The sequence below is a fragment of the Macrotis lagotis genome, chromosome 2 (assembly GCF_037893015.1).
Source record: "Macrotis lagotis isolate mMagLag1 chromosome 2, bilby.v1.9.chrom.fasta, whole genome shotgun sequence".
Taxonomy (NCBI): domain Eukaryota; kingdom Metazoa; phylum Chordata; class Mammalia; order Peramelemorphia; family Peramelidae; genus Macrotis; species Macrotis lagotis.
This window is the reverse complement of record NC_133659.1, coordinates 23590362-23604644: the sequence shown is the minus strand read 5'-3', so window position 1 is coordinate 23604644 and position 14283 is coordinate 23590362. Positions and strand designations below refer to the sequence as shown.

Genomic DNA, 14283 nt, shown 5'->3' with positions numbered 1-14283 from the left:
GTTCATTATTAGGAAAACTAGAAGCAGAATTGACCATATTAGTAACTAAAACAATAATCACATGTTTCTATCAATAAATGAAAGAAACAACTTTTGAAAAGAAACACTTATTCTTGTTAACACTAGAAAGCTTAGGAACAATCCAAAGTCAGCATTACCCATAATGGCAGTCCACTAAAAGCTTTTCCAATAAAATCATGGATAAAGTAAAGGTAATCCATTATTGCCATTATTTTTGCTAAAATTGTGAACTGGAATAATGAGAATAAAAATAAATCGAAGAAATCTAAGTAAGTGAAGAAGAAACAAAATGAACGCTTTTTGCAGCTATGACAGTTACTTAGAAAAGGTGGTGGGGGCACAAAGTCAAAATAAATTCACAAAGCCAGCTAATTTTTTTCCAGATGCAAACAGCAGCCTGTCCTCATACTCTTTTCATGTCTACCAACCATTTCCTTCCCAGTCTTCCTTCCTGGTTCCTCAAGTCCGGCCCAAAGGGTTTGTCCAGAGCCATCATCCCAGTCGGGGCCATCTTTACTCTCCTCTCCAAGTCACCACTGATTCCCTAATCATTTCTATACTCAGCAGATTCCCATCTCCATAGCTAATCACGGATTCTGCTTGTTCAACATCTAATCTCCAATCCATAGTTGCCCCCAAACCCTCTCTCCTTGCCAGCTTCTCTATTCCTGTCTAGGTCACCATTCTCCATCCTTTTAGACACCAGATTTACAGATGATGCCTGAACTGTCTCTCTTAAAGGAAGATAGATGGAAGAAGGTGGCCAGGGAAGATTCACTGAGCCAGGCAGATGGAGTGTTCTGTTTGAGAAGACAGAGGGTTTGGGGCCCAGGTTTTAAAAGTTACAAAGACAAGGAAGTCATTGGGATCTGGAGTCGACTAAACAAAAGCATCCGTGTGAAAGGACTGGAGGGAAAAGACAACGCAGGGAGAGCAGTTGGAGTCTACTACATGCACTAAAGAAAGCAAAAGGTACAAAGGGCACCCCCAAAATATGCAGTTTGAAATGCCCAGTGAGAAGTGGTGAGGTGGGAGACTGGGGTTCAGGTAAAGCTGGCCATCATCCTGCAGAGATGATCATGAGACTGAAGCGATGAAAGGGAGAAAGAGGAAGAGAGAGAAGAAGGAAAAGGGTGGGAAGAGACAGGAGGAGGAGGGGGAGAAAGGGGGGAAGAGATGGAGAGGAGAGGTGCAAAAGAATTGAGAGTCTAGGGTGGCTAGGTGGCGCAGTGGATAGAGCACTGGCCCTGGAGTACCTGAGTTCAAATTTGGCTTCAGACACTTAATAATTACCTAGCTGTGTGGCCTTGGGCAAGCCACTGAACCCCATTTGCCTTGCAAAAACAACAACAAAAAAAAATTGAAAAAAAAAAAAGAATTCAGAGTCCAATGTAAAGACTACAGTAACTTTCACTAAAATCAACAGAGCTTTCTGAACTGTAGGAGGGAGCTCCAAGATGCATGTATGTCCACTGGGGCAATCCCAGCTTCTTCCTTTTCAGGTCCTGGGTATTTGAGTCTATGGCTCTTCATGTGTTCACCTCCTCTATAAGCTAAACACATTCACATCATCACCAAGATAACACAAAAATGTCTTCAGAACTTAACATTAACGCACCTCTACAGAGAAGGTATCTTTGGTAGATTCGCACATCACACTGAGAGTCAGAATATGTCCATGGAATGAGGCGCCATGAGGTAGAATTGTGCGAGGAACAGAGTAAAGGTCCTGAAAAAGTCCCAAATGAGAAGACTATGAAGTCAAATGAACAGTGGTAGATGAAGAACACACTCCTACCATTGAGTAAACCTTCTATTGGAATAATGCACCCAAGGACAATGCTTGGGAAGTTGGCAACACTGACCTCAATGGTGATCACGTAGCGTTCTGCCAACAGCAGTAATCTCTCAATGATGACAAGCTTAGTAGACCTAGAGAGTTTTAGGAGGGAAAAGGTTTTTTGGAATGTTAATGACAGTCAACAGCAAGTAAAATGATGCAATTCACTTAAAACTGTATCCAAATAAATAAAAATAGCCTGATTGTCAACATCAGACAATGACCCTTGGGAAGGTGGTCCCCTGGGTCAGGTTAGGGGTACTTGGAGAGGAATCTAATACAGAAGCAGGCCATTGTTCATAGGGGAGAAAAAAAAATCATCGGTCTCTCTTGTGAACAGAGAACAGGGACTTTGCCTTTTATAATCTTTTAAAATTTTTTTTTATTTATTTAAGGCAATGGAGTTAAATGACTTGCCCAAAGTCACACAGCTGGGTAATTATTAAATGTCCGAGGCCGAATTTGAACTCGGGTCCTCCCGACTCTAGGACTGGTGCACAATATTTTTCTTATCAATGTGAAGCTGACAAAATTATAAGAAATGGGAAGTCAACTCTCAGCCTGTAAAAGCAGAAAAGAGGAAGAAACTTATTTGTCCATCTGGCTTTTTATCTCAGGTAATTTTAAATGTGAAGGTAATGTTAAAGCATTTTGGAATCAAATCACATCCAACCTTAGCCTTTAAATGCATCTACCTCTAAAATATAAGGCAATAGGCTGCTGAGTGCAGGGAGCCTTTGAAAACATTTGAAAAGTTTTTAAGGTTGAAAGTCATGGAATCATTGATAGTTGAAAAAAAAGACTATCTATGGACTGGAGTGTAGCGCACCACCCTGACCAATTTCAAAATCTACAATTAGACCAATGCCTGGGTAAGAACTACAGTGAAGTCCAGGGTCGAAGCATGCCCCTTGGAATGCTCCAAGTGAAAGGAATGATGCTTTTCAGACAAATGAACAAGACCTGCAATTTCAGTGCCATGCAGAGTTTATCTTCTCCCTCCCAGAGGGACAGCGAGGAGACATGCCCCAGCGTCCCATCGCCAAAAGCCAGGCCGGCAGAGCAGCTTTTCTGGACAGGCCTACCATGACCAAAGGCCTCCAGTCAGGACCCAGCAGCAGGCTTGCCCGCCCTGAGCACAAGCAGAGTCAAGTTTCCCGAGCAGGCAGTTGTGCTCTCAAGTACTTTTCCATAATTTGAACTTCAAGCCAGCTTCTGCCCAAAGCAGTACAGATGCGAGGAGTTCAGCCTGACCCTGGCTCCCAGCAGTAGACCTTTGTCAAGGACCAGGGATGTATCCCTATGTTTTGGAGCAGAGTAGGACTGGTCCAGAAAGCAGACCCAAGTCAAGGATGCATTTAGTGAGCATTACCCTGTGAATGGGCTGTTTTTGTATTAGATTACTCTCCAAGTGCCCTTAACCCAGGCTGTGGCTGAATGACTGCAGAGTTTGGGGACGAGCATATCCCATCATGGTGGACGTGTCCCATCATGGCAGGTGTTGGGCTCCTTACCATCGCAGTGGAAGCTCTTTGGGAGCTGGCATTGTTGCCCTCATGGCCTTTTCATCACCAGTGACTACCATAGTGCTTGGGATGCCAGAGGCACTGAAAAGATGAATGCTTATTGATTCACGTTTCAAGACTGTCACGAGGACCATGAGCCTTCTCCAAAGGACATGAATCAGAAGTAGTACTAAGAGTTTCCATGTCCAAAGAGTCAATGTTAAATTCTGCCACACACGCTTATTAGCTGTGTGACCTTCTCCTCTGCCTGCCTCGGTTTCCTCCACTGCCACGGCCCCTCCCCAACCTGTCACAAAGTCTGCACTTCCACAGGAACTTACCTGTAAGGAGATTGTACAGACGTGGCAACCGTGGGCATGGCTGTTGCTGTGAGCATCTTGGTTGCTCTGGTCACAGCGTGGGTCAAGGTAGGGCCACCAAGGGCTGAGCTGGCTACCTGCAAGACAGCAGGCACCCACTCAATCCTCACATGGCCTGGACCATGACCACTGCACAAGGCCATGGCCTGGATGCATGGAACCACAGGAGGGGCAGCGAGGTGCAAAGCATTGCTTCCCCTCTGTTGTGGGGATAGACCAACCCCATCCTTAAGAAAACCAGGCCAAGACTGCTCCCCCCAAAGCAGGCCTAGAAACACACCCACAGTACCATCACTGGTGCTGGTGCTGAAGCCAACATGGATGAGAGTGTGTCACTACTGAGTCAAGCACCTGGCTTCTAACCTCCAAATATGTGTGCACTCCAAGAGCTAGGGGACTGTCAGCACCCCGGGACTGGAGCAGGGCAAAGGGAATATACTAATGACAGAGGAGAGAGGCTGGCAGAGATAACTGTCCAGAACCTAATGACCCATGCCGTGGCTACCAAGCAGAGGGGCAGGCACAGGTAGAACAGCTCAGGCCCCCCAAATACAAGAGTGCTTTGATAAGGGGAACACTAAGAAAATCATCTGTTCACATTTTAACAAAGCCTTGGATCGACTCTCATGTTGATTTTCTGGTAAATATGAAGGGAAATTGGTTAAATAAAAGAGCTGATTATCCCTGTCCACTCCTTACCAGGGCATTCACCTCTTCCCAGTCTGGCCCCCAGTCCCACATTATTGACTCTCTTTCCCTTTTCCCTTTCCTATTCAAGGCTCCTTCCATGCTGCCTACAAAATACCCAGGTATCCCTCACCTCACAAAGCCCTCCTGAGCTTTCCATTCCCACTATCTTCTTGAGCCTCTCCTCTGAACAGAAGACCCATGACAAGAGGGGTTTCTACTTTCTCTCCACTTCCTTTTTTCTTATCTCTTACTCTTCTCACCTTCGAACCCCATCACTCTCTCCCAAGTTAAGTGATCTCTCAGAGATCTCTCCATCCTCCCCCTCCTCCTCTGACACTGCTGATCACTCTCTCCCTGGGTTCTCAGGATGCTCCTATCTCATGGGTCTCTCCTACCATCTGCCCGCTTCTCCACTGCCTCCTCTGCTGGATCCTCTGCCAGATCATGACCTCTAAGCACATGTGTCCCTCAGGGCTCTGTCCTGGGCCCTCTTCTCTTCTCCCTCTAGGATTTCATCAGTTCCCATGTATTTAATGATCATTTCTATGCTGAGAATTCTCAAGTCTGCATAGTCAGTTCTAATCTCTGATGATCTCCAGTCTCATCTTGCATTTTCAACTGCCTTTCAGACATCTCAAACTGGATAGCCAAAAGATATCTTAAACTCAATGTGACCAAAACAGAATTCATAGTATTTCCCCCTCCCAAATTCTCCCGATTTCCTAATTTCCCTATCACTATTGGAACCGCTCTAATGGAACCTAGCCTCATCTTTACCCACCTCCCTCCTGATGCAGGCCCTCATCACCTCATGCCTACACAACTGAAACAGCTTAGGGGTGGGTAGCAGGTCTGCCTGTCCCTAAGCCTCTCCCTACTCCAGTCCATCCTCCATTCAGCTACCAAAGCCCAGATCTGACCATGTTATTCCCCTCCTCAATAAGCTCTGATAGCTCCCTAGACCCTTACACAGGTTCTCATCAGTCTTAGGAGGGAGGTGCTATCATTATTCCATTTTCTAGGTGAGGAAACCAAAGCAGACAGAATTGAGGTAGGAGACCAAGGGTTACCCAGGGTCACATTTTGACTCAGGTCTTCTTGTCTCCAGGCTTGGCACTCCCTCATCTAGGCCATCTAGTTCCAAGGCTCACTCTATGCTTTTGTAAAAAAAACTTCTTAAATGAATCCCTTAATCATTAATGTATTAGCTATCCATTTGTTCCCTAGAGGACTGAAAAAGGAACTATTAGCCTAAATTAACGAGTAAAGAGAGTAAGATGAATTTTAAATAGGAAAAATGAAAAACTCTGGATCAAAAAAATATAAGATGGGGGAGAGGTGACTAAAATGGGGCTTTGAAAAAGATCTGGGGTGTGTGTGTTTAAAGGAACTAGCCAAACTCCTCCTCCTAGGAAGACCCACATTTTAGGAAGGACTCTGCTTGACTATATGTGCTTGTAATGTGTTTTGGTTATTTTGTTTATTTAGTGAGGTAGAGAGGTGTATGGAGGTCCTCCCATCTGTAAGATGGGAGGAAAGGTCTGAAGCCCTCTGTTCTAAAGCCTAGGATAGAGCCAGTGATCAGAGGTTTATCTCTTGGCCTGCTAAGGCCTACCACACAACCTTGGGAAGTGCCAGCATCTTTCTCAGTGTATCTATTAAATGGTTGTGATTACCTCCTACCTACCTCATGGGACCACTTCATTGAAAGTACTGTGCAATTGGGCTAGAATGTGAGTGAGCGGACATAAGATGCATGAGATGAGCCCAGAAGCAGGGACGCCAACCACCACTGCCTTCGCCAGGCCAAAATGTCTGCCCAGTTGATTGTGTGGCCAGGGGTAGAGCAGCCTCTCATCTAAGCTCAGAGCAGAGAGAAAGTGCCCTTCCTTGATACTCACCTCTAGGCGTGCGTAGCAATCAGCGATGAACTTCCTGTGCAGTGACACTGAATCCTAGAAGGGCCAGTGAAAGGGAAATTAGTGCTTTTGGCAAGTCAAGGGAAGAACTCCAGGTCTGAGAACCAAATTCCAACTCAAAGAAAGCCATATCCAAGAACACTCAAGAAGAGAAATGATGAGACCACCACACCCACCTTCTTTAACCTTGGGTTTAGGTTAATATAACTGTAGCTTATGATCAGCTGAATGGCTTCATTAGCTATTTCTTCATCAGGTGACTCCATAGCAATTTTCCAAATAAAATCCATCCCAATCAACTCCAGCTTCTCTACATACTGTTTCAAAGACAAAAATGACGTTGCTGTGTGTAAATGCAGAGGCAGAAGTGATGAAACTCCCTGCAGACATGAAGTTTGGCAGTGACTCTACAGCTGACTGGGTTCTAGACAAAGAGAACCTGTGTAATTTGACTGAGATCTGCTGGCAGCCCTGAGGACATATCTTAGGAAACTCATTTTAAGTTAGTCTAGGAATTTTAAGATCTAAACCCCAACCCCCTGCTAAGGGCGGGCTCTTCTCACCTCCTTCCCTGGGCCCCATGACACATCCTTCTAGAGATCCCATAGAAGGCAAGAGGCAGCTGCTCTGGGAGGTTTATCCCAAAGTGTAGAACCTTTTAAGATCTTTCTCTTGTACAAGAGTCTTATAAATGATACCATGACTCCATCCTAGGATAGAGAATTATGACCATGGGCTGTGGAAGGGGGAAATTGTGTTTATTTGGACATTTCTTTTTTAGTAAGAAATGACTGGGATACAGAATTATGATAATTTATTAACACATGCTTCCTAAAGACACGTGCCTAAAACTCAAGAGCATAATATTAACATTTTTTGACAATCTGAAAGTTCATTCACTGAGTATTTCTACAGGTAAAATTATGATTGTACATTATATATGATACATGTATAAGATAAACATTTTTCTATCTATAGATTTAAACATCCTAAGCATGTGTAGCAAATTCCCTACTTCAATGAATCTATTTAAAGAATAGGACTTAGAAAAAAAAAATAACAGGACTTAGGAGAAAGATATTTCTGCTAAACTGTTTTCTTAGCAAGTTTGAATAGATCAATTAAAAACAAACATGAAACATTCCAGGGCTTAGACAGTGCTAAATTGATTGTTTAAAGATAATATCAGAAAATAAATGTGTACACATCACCATAGATCAGAAGCTGGTTAAGCAAAGGTATCAAGCCTAGACCTGGAATTTCATTCATGCAAAGCATCTCCTAAGAAAGAAAATTCCCTCTCCCTATATTGGTGCAGGCTGACATTTTCTCTCAAACTGATCAGCTTAGAAAGATGTCTTGAGTACCTGGGGGGGGGGGGGCATCACATAGTTAGCTTGGGGCTCCTTCAGCAAGCATCCATACCATCCTCCCACTGTGCCACATGGGATTTGGTTTAATGCTACATAATAAGCTACTGGGAACAGATCTGAATGTACCCATGTGTAAAAGAACAAGGGAAAGAAGGCAACAGACACTGGGCTCACTAGTTCACATCAAGAATTTGCACTAATCAAGCACCAGGTTTGAGTTATCAAATTTTAGTCTTTTAATTACAGTGACAGGATGAGAGATTTTGGCTCCCAAATTCACTTGGAAAAATAAATGTGATATATAAATTCGGAAGCCCAGGGCAGAAGAAGGCCTCCAGTCTGAGTGCCCAAAGAACTCCCCAGTGGCAGATGGGTGGGCCTGCTTGGATGGACAGTCTTCCAACCTGGGAAGATATCTGGGGAAGCCTGGAAAAGGCTCAAACACTCTTTAGCCACAACTAATCATCACCAAGGGGCCTCCTACTCTAGGAACTGTCATGACACCCAAGGTCCATTATAATGAAGTTGCAGAAGGTGCTTCAAAATCAGTGATGACACCAATATACGGAGACACCTCCTGAAATGTCATCTAGAATGGAAGGACCCAACTTTATGCCATTCTCATAAGCTTCGCTAACCTGGTTTTCTAGACAGTAGCAGACCAGGATCAGTTCAGGAGGAAGTGGAGCACGAGAGGGGCTGTAGATCCATATTCCCTGAGAACTAACACAGGCAACAAGGAGATTAAAAGTGAGAAGAAAAATATGTATCAACAGTAGGTTTGGGACAACCCTGCACAGAGGCCCATTTTAGTGGTGAGGGCAAAGCTCCATTCCAGTCCTATAAGGAGGTTCCACATTGTATCATTAAGGGAACAGGAAGGGCCTGAGGAATATTTCAGGGCCCGTGCAGATGGGTTGACTCCTTTACAGAGAAACTCCTTCTGGAAGCCTCTGATTGATTTAAACAGATGGACAGCACTTGAGGGGAACCCTAACTTCAATCACGTACTGGCTGTGGGACCTTGGGCACCTCACTTACTCTGCCTGCCTCTGTTTGTTCCTCTGTAAAATGGGGCTACTAACATCACCTACCTTGCAAGCTGCTGTGAGATCAGATAAGGTAACATGTGTCACATATTTTGTAGAGTGCTACATAAAGGCTATTACTCTTGTTGTCGTTATTAATACTGCTAGTTAATTCAAGATGAAAAACAGGTAGGAAATGCTACGGCTGCAAAAACGGAATGTCGTACTTCAAGTGAACACCACTTCTTGAAAACCTACAGTGTGCCAAGACAAAGGGCAACGTGACAGAGAGCTGGAGCTGTGGGCAGAAGGTCTGAGTGTGAATCCCAGTGGGCTCCAATGGTGGGATCTGAGCATCCTGGGCAGCTCTGAGGCTCTCAGCTCCAGGTCTACCTGGGCAGAGGGATCATTCATCTGGTTTAAAACCTGAGCATAGGCTATGGTATGAGAACAGAAGGGAGGGGGAGGCAGGACCCGGGGATGAGGACGCAGGGCAGTAAGGCTCTGGGGAAGCAGGACAGAGCAGATCACGGGCAGAGGCTGGTTCACCAGCAGGGTGTCTGCCAGGTGGCACACAGAGCCCAGAGGAGGCAGACCAGGAAACAGTCCTTCCCTGTCACTTTGGGCCACCTGGGCCTGAGAAGGGAATCAGCTACTCACCAACTGAGTGCCCTGCCGCTTTAACCGATGATCACAAAGATTCACATTTTCAAAGAAAGTCTTAAATAAGCCAAAACCTGTAAGGCAATACAGACACTAGGATAAATCTGTTATTTCATATTATATGTCAGTCAAGTGAACAAAAACAGCAACTATGCAGCTACTCTCAACATTTTTCTTAAATAATCCGAGAATTCTTGTGATTTCACCCGTGGGACCACCCCTTCTATTTGGGCCCCCTATTAGCTCCCAGGTTCTCCTCAGTGGTCATACTATTCCCTCTGGGACTAAGCCTCTGGCCATGGTCTACAGCTTGACAGGATCTCGCCAGGTCTGGACTGCGGTAGCCTGGAAAGATGCTGGGTCACCTCCACTAGGTCATGAGGAGAATTTCAGAGTCAGATTCTAACAAGCTGAGTCATGAGTTCTATGACAAATTTTAGATCTTTGTTTAACTTGGCCTAAAAATTTTGAAGATAAATGCTTTCCTACCATTCATGGTAATTTCGTATGACTCCAATTTGAGAATTTTCTCCTTGAAGAGCTGCTGTTGAACATCACTTTCAAGATCATGTTGTCCTTTTGTAAACCATTCAAAACACATCTATAAATCAGAACAAAGGCAAATTGTTTAAAAAAAAACAATTTGAAACTTTTAACTTTAAAAACATCCCCCTTGGGTGGCTAGGTGGCACAGTGGATAAAGCACTAGCTCTGGAGACAGGAGTACCTGAGTTCAAATCTGGCCTCAGACACTTAATAATGACCTAGCTGTGTGGCCTTGGGCAAGCCACTTAACCCCATTTGCCTTGCAAAAAAACAAACAAAAAAACCATCCCCCTTGAAAAAAGCACCCTGAAGCAGTCCACAAAGGAACACCTGGAATTCCAGAAAGCCTCAGACCAGGTGGCTCAGTGGATAGAACTGGTCTATGGTCAAGATGACCAGAGTTCAAATCTGGCCTCAAACACTTACTAGCCATGTGACCCTAGGCAGGTCACGTCATGCTGTTTGCTTCAGTTTCATCATCTGTCAAATGAGCCAGAGAAAGCAATGGCAAACCACTCCAGTGTCTCTGCCAAGAAAAGCTAACAGAATCCTGAAGAGCCGGACACAACTGAAGACACCATCCTCTTGTCTGCATGGGTCTCCTCTCTCCTTCCAGTATCCTCAGCAGGTCCCAACACAGTACATTCAGTCTTGGAGTCCTTCCACAGTTGGCCTCCTGGGTCTTTTGCAGTCCCTCTGGTTTACGTTTGATCCCACACTTTCCTAGGTTTTTGATTCTTTTGGCACCCTGGGTCTTAAGGCCCTTTTTCCTCCTGTGCAACCTTTAAGTGTCCCCTCCTTCAGTGGCCCCTGGGGTGGATGGAGGGAAGCCTTCCCGTACAAAGATCAAATTTTCCCTACCTGATCTTACAGAGCCCATTCTCAGGTGCTTTTCTAAAGCACTGACTGTGTGATATGAGGTCCCTGCAGTTGTTTATATTTAGCTACTACAGTCATTTCTATTTTATCATGGCAGCTAATCCACAAACTGTTCAATTACTTCAATCTTCTTTCACTTCTGTAAGAGTTCTTTGATGCACTTAAGATGCATTGTGGAATGGACTTTTTTTCCATTCTTCCCTTGGTTATGGCCTTACAGAATTACTTGCTATGAATTGGTTGCATATTACACATATTTCTTCCCTCTTTTCTCACTCAATTTCTCCCTCAGGGCCCAGGAAGCTCCTGCAAGGTTCCATCAGTCTTGGTATTTCTTTCTTCAACTCTGCCCCTCTCCTCTTCCCTTCCCGGCTCCTCTCCTTTGGCTTCCCTTCTGACTCAGATCTAGAACTTGCCCTGGCACTGGCTCTTCTCCTTTTGTTGTGGGTGCTGTATTCTACCTCAGATTTGAAGCTCCAGGAGGGCAGGGGCTTGCCTTCTTTTTTGTGTCTGTTTCCATGACTTTTTTTTGTCTTTAGGTTTTTGCAAGGCAAATGGGGTTAAGTGGCTTGCCCAAGGCCACACAGCTAGGGAATTATTAAGTGTCTGAGGCCAGATTTGAACTCAGGTACTCCTGACTCTAGGGCCGGTGCTTTATCCACTGTACCACCTAAGCCGCCCTTGTTTCCATGACTCTTAATCAACGTTTAATGATCAATGACTTATTAATTTTAACTTTTTCACTCAGCTTTTGTACGATTGAGGTTTTCTAAGCAAACTGACCTATTATCTGCAAAAAAACGAACAGTTTTGCTTTTTCTTGGCTGGTGTTTATACTTCTGTTTCATCATCACTGTCAGGGTCCCAGAGTCCTTTTAGTTGTATGTGACACTCTGTATTCATGGTTTTCTCCACTGAGACAAACAGGGTAAAGCAAGTTGGACCATGAATCTTCTTGACTCCAGGTCTGGTTCTTTGGGCTGTTTCTAAGATGATTTTTTTCTTAAACCTGGTACTAGTGCTGCTTATAAGATAAATTATGTCAATGTTCAAACATCTAAGCAATAATGAATTTTCAGATATACTGTTGTCCCTGTTTATATTTTATTTAAAATTTTGCAATAGTATCTATTACTGAAGTAAATTTTGGCTCAGATTTAAATAGAAGAATGGCTCCAAAGTCTAAAACAAAGGTTCAACTTTTTTTTTAAATTTATTTTTATTAAAGATATTATTTGAGTTTTAGGTTCAACTTTTTAATACCAATATTTTAACAGTATACTATCATTTCCCAATAATTTATAATGTTTCATCATTCATCAAAATTTTTGTCTTCAATTTGGTGTTCCATTTGTGTTACCTGATTTCCAAAGTCATGATTTTCAACTTTGAAGTTTGTTGAACTTGAAGTAAAATATCAGGGTTGTTTAGATTTACATTTATTATGGTTTAAGTGAACTGGAACCTTCTTTCACAAGACTGTTCATAGGTTGCAAATAACTTTGTTCAAATCCTTTGAGCATTTAATCTCTTGGGGAAAGGTTTCTGGCCACGTGCATGTATCTGTTAATGATTTCTAGATCTTGGATATCACTTTTAGAAAAATTTGATACAAATATTTTCTCCTATTCAACCATTTTCCTTCTTGTTTTAGGTCCATTAACTTTTGTTTATGCAGAATCCTTTTGATTTCATGTAATCAAAATCACCTATTTTGAATTCTGTAATTGTTTTTGTCTACCGTCTGAGCAAGAATTTCCTACCCACAGTTGTGCAAAGTATGATGATCTGCTTCACTTCCCATTTCCTTGTGAAAATTATCTTTGATATTTAGGTCATATAACTACTTTAAATTTAATGTGGAGAACATGTATGCATCTGTGTGTGTAGACTGCATAAATATATATATATATATATATATATATATATATATAGCCTCATCATGCATATAAGATGCATTTCTATCCAAAGTATTTGATAACAGAAAAACATGAGAAAAACAAGAAAATTATTTGAGTAAAAAAGTCCCACACATTCCCACTTTCCACATAAAATGGTTTCTTACCTCTCGATCCAATTCACAAACGTCTTGTCCTGTCACAAGACATTCCCAGATTTCCTTGGCTCGATTCCAACCCAAATACAAAGTGGCTTCTTGTAAGAAAAATGCTAGAAACTTTAAGTGCGCCTCTAAATACTGAAACACAGAGAATTGTTCTTAGCTAATTCCAGTCATACTTAAAAGTAAAAAGCAACAAAATATATGGCTATAATTTAGGAGAAAGCAAGTTTAAGGATTCTATACTAATGCCATTTATCTTATTGCTTTAGAGGATTAAATTATGATGAATTTAGCTCCAGAGCTACATTTAACTTTTTAGTTTTCCATAAAAGTCAATTATGAAAGCTCCTAAACAAATATTTAACATACTAATGAATCCAAATGAAGATTCTTTTCTACTACTTCTGGCAAGTGAAATACAACAACCATTTTTTATATTGTTCAGGATCCCCCAAGTATTGTGCACACTTACCTCCCGGTAAGTGTATCTGCCATCCACCAGCGTTGAACCAGTTAAGCCCCCAGGGGCTGATACTGATGCTGCAAGTCGGTGACATGCTATCAAGCTCCCTGTTACCAGTTTGACAATTTCAAAATTTTTTTTCAAGTCCTGGATGATGCTCTTGGAGAAAATGATGAAAAACAAAGTTTAAGAGTTTTCATGATTCTTCTGACCTTCTCACACAAAGGTATAGTGAGATTTTAAATAGGTAGCCCAAGGGTCTGAGGTTGGTCCTAGTTTCCATGTGGAACTATCCATCTGCCCTCAAGAAGTCCTTTCCTCAGTCAAACCCATTTTATTCTTTCAAAGCAACAACAAAAACCCAACCATATGCTTCTTCTACTAGGAAAGAGGTTTTATTAGAATCTTCCATTTTTTCCCCTACATATTCTCTCAAACTAATTTTGGAGCAAATATTATCACTTGAGGAAGATGATTCTTTCTTAACAAAAGTACCTCAAGCAATTGCTTTTTTTTCTTTGGAAGAATATTGGAACTTTGTCTTACTTGGAACCCACATTTCAAAGAGTTTAAGGCAAACTTGATTTTTATCCAAGACAAGAAGAGAAAGCACGGGATCCACTAAACAAACTTGAAGCTCTGAAAGTCCAGGATTCCCATGTGCTTCTCTGTAAGCACAACTCCCCTTCCCTTATCTTTGTACTAGTGTCATTAATAACCAAACATCAGCAAGTGCTCTTACCTTGTCTTGCTTCTGATAGGTTTGTTTTATAAATGATCGGGTGATCTCATGGAGCTGACGTAAAGCGGGGACCACCCAAACAAACTGGGGGTTGTTATGCTGGGATGACTAGAATGAAAAATGAATGACAATCAAATGAAGAGACACACAGCATGTGCCAAGCCTCCTTGCT

The 14283-nt window shown here is 42.7% G+C and overlaps 1 protein-coding gene across 1 annotated transcript in view; it reads right to left on the bottom strand.

Annotated features, from left to right (window-relative positions):
- Window positions 1-14283, bottom strand: part of USP24 (ubiquitin specific peptidase 24) — a 140952-nt gene that overhangs the window by 57095 nt on the left and 69574 nt on the right. The window contains exons 17-26 of the mRNA XM_074221344.1: window positions 14112-14219; window positions 13379-13528; window positions 12910-13041; window positions 9909-10020; window positions 9417-9493; window positions 6532-6672; window positions 6338-6391; window positions 3708-3823; window positions 1887-1953; window positions 1640-1750 (exon numbers count right to left, since the gene is read on the bottom strand). Coding sequence (XP_074077445.1) covers window positions 1640-1750; window positions 1887-1953; window positions 3708-3823; window positions 6338-6391; window positions 6532-6672; window positions 9417-9493; window positions 9909-10020; window positions 12910-13041; window positions 13379-13528; window positions 14112-14219 — 1068 coding nt within the window. The remainder of the gene's footprint in view (window positions 1-1639; window positions 1751-1886; window positions 1954-3707; window positions 3824-6337; window positions 6392-6531; window positions 6673-9416; window positions 9494-9908; window positions 10021-12909; window positions 13042-13378; window positions 13529-14111; window positions 14220-14283) is intronic.